Raw genomic sequence first — 4,869 nt, forward strand, 5'->3', positions numbered from 1 at the left:
AGTTTCCCTGCTGAAACTTGAAGGGAGCTCACAGCTCACGCTCTCCTGACCCTGCAACGTCTCTAGACACAGTCAAACCGAGGCAAGACTTTTTATCTGAGTTCCCAGGGCAAGGCCAGTGCTCTCTTTGCTGCAGAAAAGCCCCTCCGCCCCTGAGGCAGCACGCAAAGCTCGGGACCCCGCGTCTGGGCATGTGAGGGCATAGTCCACAGGGGCCCCAGCCTGGGCCTGACTGGGTGGTGGAGGCCCAGGGAGACCCAGAGAGAGTCCACATCAGGAAGGATTTTGTGATGCTTCAAGTGGCCTGACAGCAAAAAGAAAAGTGCGTCTAAGGAAGTAATCTTCCCGTCACTAGAGGCATGCAAACAGAAGCAGGATGAGGCTCAGGTAGGAACAGGAGAGGATTTTTATCAGGGAATGGTTGAGGCTTCCTGGCCTGGGGGCACAGTGTTCTCATTCCTTCTCCCAATGCCTAGCACCATGTCTGGAGTCTGATAGGAACTCAATCCTTCTCGATTCTGAAAGGAATAAACATGGTAGGACTAACAGAAGGAAACTGTCTCCAGCAATGGCGGCATTGACAGGAACTGGTGCCCAACCCAGACCCAGGCTTGGACTGTGTGTCCCACGGGCTCCAAGAGCTGAAACACTAGGGAAAGTTTAAGTCCTGCTCCTTAGCTGGTGAGAAGATTGGGAGTAGGGGGAGACACTTAGGAGAAAGATGTCCATCTAGGGTGATGAAAGAACAACCAATATTTGGGGTTTCACAGAAGCAAACATCTGCTGTGAGCTCAGTGCAGCTGTCATGCTGTTAGGAGAACAGGATTCTAGAGTCATCTTGCCAGGAACCTGCTGCACAGCCTCAGTTTCCCTACCTGCACAATGGGAGCTCCAATGGATTAATCTCTCAGAGCGTATTCTAATTTGATGCCTAGGAGTTCATGAAGCCCAAGCAGCCCTGGCTCAGGTTAAGAGAAAATAGGAGGCAGGCTGAAAGGTCCGTCAAATTTTCACTCAAAAACTCATCAGTAGTCAGTTCAGCTGCTCAGTCATGTCCAACTCTTTGCGACCCCATGAACTGCAGCATGCCAGGCTTCCCTGTCCATTATCAACTCCCAGAGCTTGCTCAGACTCGTGTCTCTTGAGTCAGTGGTGCCTTCCAACCATCTCATCCTCTGTCTTCCCCCCTTCTCTGGCCTTCAATCTTTCCCCAGAATCAGGGTCTTTTCTAATGAGTCACCTCTTTGCATCAGGTGGTCAAACTATTGGAGCTTCAGTTTCAGCATCAGTCCTTCCAATAAATATGGTGAAGATCAGTTCTGAAGGTCAATCCACAGTAGCTAATAAAGCAGGACCAATGGGCTCACAGGTGGACGAGCCCCTAATAGGCTCAGAGGCCAGGAGCCCCTCCAATCAAGCACAACGTATGCTTCATGCTTGGAGACAAGAGTTGACTGCAGAGGCAAGTCAGAGTTTTGCAGGCTGGGGGATAAATGAGACAGGCCTCTGCATGAGTGGGAACAGTGTGATACAACTCAAGGCTTCCTGAAAGCCAGGAGGACCCTCAGAGACCATCTAGCCCAGTGAATCTCAAACAGCATCACTCAGACTTAATAAGATAGAAACTCTGTGTTTTCACAAACTTTCCAGGTGATTCTCATGAAATCTTTACAGGTGATTCTAAGATCTGAGGACATTTCATCCAGCCCATTTTTGCCGAAACTATGCTGCTGCTGCTACTGCTAAGTCACTTCAGTCGTGTCCGACTCTGTGTGACCCCATAGACGGCAGCTCACCAGGCTCCCCCGTCTCTGGGATTCTCCAGGCAAGAACACTGGAGTGGGTTGCCATTTCCTTCTTCAATGCATGAAAGTGAAAATTGAAAGGAAAGTCACTCAGTTGTGTCCGACTCTTAGCGACCCCATGGACTGCAGCCTACCAGGCTCCTTTGTTCATAGGACTTTCCAGGCAAGAGTACTGGAGTGGGGTGCCACTGCCTTCTCCGATGCTGCTGGAATACTTATTTGCAGAAGGTTGATGGGTGCTCTGTAAAAGGAGGATCTATGGTCAAATAAGTTTGGGAACTACCTACTCTCTGCATCACTTTCAGAAGGTCACAAATCACAGTGGTGTGTTAACGACTCTGAGAAACTCTGCAGTAAATTATTTACTTTTGATTAATCCAATGTTGTTTCAAATTGCTTTTTCAGATTGCCCACATTTCCATTAACACTCTCTCAGAGAAATTCTGACCCACATCAAATCCTCATTTTTCATGTGGATCTATTGAGAACTGGAAGAAGTATGGGGACTGCCCAAAGTCTCAGAGAGAAAGTGCGTCAGGGCTCGAAAAGGCTCTAGCAATACGCTTCACCCCTAAGCCCTGCACCCTCTTTCCCTGCCTCCCAGCCATGCATCCCTCCAGAGCTCTGTGATATGGAGCCAGTCAACAGCACAGAGGTGTCTGAGTTCTTCCTGAAAGGATTTTCAGGTTACCCTGCCCTGGAGCACCTGCTCTTCCCTCTGTGCTCAGCCATGTACCTGGTGACCCTGCTGGGGAACACAGGCATCGTGGCGGTCAGCGTGCTGGATGCCCGCCTGCACACACCCATGTACTTCTTCCTGGGCAACCTGTCCATCCTGGACATCTGCTACACGTCCACTTTCGTGCCCCTGATGCTTGTCCACCTCCTGTCAGCCCAGAAGACCATCTCCTTTCTTGGCTGTGCACTCCAGATGTGTCTGAGTCTGTCTACAGGCTCCACAGAGTGCCTGCTGCTTGCCATCATGGCCTATGATCGCTACCTGGCCATCTGCCGGCCCCTTAGGTACCCCGTGCTGATGAGCCACCGGCTCTGCTGGTTGCTGATGGGAGCCGCCTGGGTCCTCTGCCTCTGCAAGTCAGTGACTGAGACAGTCATTGCCATGAGGCTGCCCTTCTGCGGTTACCGTGTGGTCAGTCACTTCACCTGCGAGATCCTGGCAGTCCTGAAGCTGGCCTGTGGCGACACGTCCATCAGTGAGGTCTTCCTGCTGGTGGGTGCCATCTTGCTGCTGCCCGTGCCCCTGGCCTTCATCTGCCTGTCCTACACGCTTATCCTGGCCACCACCCTGAGGGTACCCTCAGCCGCTGGGCGCCGCAAAGCCTTCTCTACTTGCTCAGCACACCTGGCCGTGGTGATGCTTTTCTACGGCACCGTCATCTTCATGTACATGAAACCCAAGAGCAAGGAGGCCCGTATCTCTGACGAGGTCTTCACGGTCCTCTATGCTGTGGTCACACCCATGCTGAACCCCGTCATCTACAGCCTGAGGAACAAGGAGGTGAAGGAGGCCGCCAGGAAGGTGTGGGGCAGGATACGGACCTCCAGGTGAGGGAGGCCAGGGCTCCTGCAGGTTAGCAGCTCAGGTCTGCCTTCGCCTACAGAGAGGATGGGTAGGGCTCAGGGTTGGGGGTCTGGAATCTTCAACCCAGAAAGGCAGCACCACCTCCCACTGATCCTGCCACAGATCCAGGCTCACAGTTCCACCTTTGTTGCTTCCCCAGGCAGAGCCCTGGGCCAGCTCTCAGCATCACTCCCCGCATCTTCACACCAGCCTCCCGGCTGGCCTCAAGATTTCAATCTTGTTCTCCCAATCTACTCTCCAAGGGTCATCCAGAGGGATATTTCGGAAAAGTCTATTTGATCATGTCTCTCTCTTGCCTGAGACTCCTGAATGGCTCCCAGAGCTCTCAGGATGAATTGAAAGGGCTTTGCTGGGTGCATTCCAGACCCCTGCAGCCTGTCCCTGCTGGTCAGGACCAACCCCCTTCCCCACCCTCTGCCCCACAGACTCCCTCCTGTCAGCGGCACACACCAACCCGGCAGGAGCCTTGTGTGCCCAGCAATGCCCGGCTCTGTGCCCTTCTTGGTTCTTCCCACAAGGCAGCCCCCACCCAGCACACAGCTCCATGTGTAAAAGGACTGCCTAATCCTCAAGGCCCGTCTTTTTATTTTTAAAATGTAATTCCCTAAGCTACACATGAGGTCCTTGTTGTTTTCCTATTTTATATAGAGTACTGAAAATCTGTTAATCCCCAACTCCTGATTTACCCCTACCCCCACCTCAAGGCCCATCTTGAACGACACCTCCTCCAGGAAGCCTCCCCACTCTGCACCTCTCACTGTGCTCCTCCTGCTTTATTTCAGTGTTGCTCTAAGAGCCAGTACGGAGAAGGCAATGGCCCCCCACACCAGTATTCTTGCCTGGAAAATCCTATGGATGGAGGAGCCTGGTAGGCTGCAGTCCATGGGGTCTCTAAATGTAGGATACAACTGAGCGACTTCACTTTCACTTTTCACTTTCATGCATTGGAAAAGGAAATGGCAACCCACTCCAGTATTCTTGCCTGGAGAATCCCTGGGATGGGGGAGCCTGGTGGGCTGCCGTCTATGCGGTCGCACAGAGTCGGACACGACTGAAGTGACTTAGCAGCAAGAGCCAGTAATACTGGATTTTACTCTGTCCCAAGGTCTGGCCCTGCCCAACCCCAAGCTCACACTGGTTTCTTAACTAAACAGAAAACACATCAAGGTAGGGCAGAGCCTGGGGTCCTCCCCAAATCTGATCAGAGCTGAGATGAAGTTCACAGATGACAGGCACAGTCTAGCGCCTGGGCAGAGGCAGTGACGAGGCCCAGCCCCCAAGATTTCCAGCCCAGCCCAGGCCCTGGGACACTGGTCACCAGAGCAGCTGAGGGTCTGGCTTCTTCTGTCGCTGTAGCAGCAGCCGCTCCATTGCCTCCCTGCCGAGCATCCAGGCTTCATGTGGCCTTGGGGAGACTCTGCTTCACCTGTCTTCAACCCACCTACTAAGAGCCTGCCATTT

The 4,869-nt window shown here is 52.8% G+C and overlaps 1 protein-coding gene across 1 annotated transcript; it reads left to right on the forward strand.

The window, feature by feature from the left end:
- Positions 1–2,436: 2,436 nt before the first annotated feature.
- Positions 2,437–3,375, forward strand: LOC101112203 (olfactory receptor 13J1). The gene has a single exon (XM_012107911.4). It carries the CDS (start codon positions 2,437–2,439, stop codon positions 3,373–3,375), a length of 939 nt encoding a protein of 312 aa, XP_011963301.4.
- The last annotated feature ends 1,494 nt before the right edge of the window (positions 3,376–4,869 follow it).

Source organism: Ovis aries, chromosome 2 (assembly GCF_016772045.2).
Source record: "Ovis aries strain OAR_USU_Benz2616 breed Rambouillet chromosome 2, ARS-UI_Ramb_v3.0, whole genome shotgun sequence".
NCBI classification, from domain to species: Eukaryota; Metazoa; Chordata; class Mammalia; order Artiodactyla; family Bovidae; genus Ovis; species Ovis aries.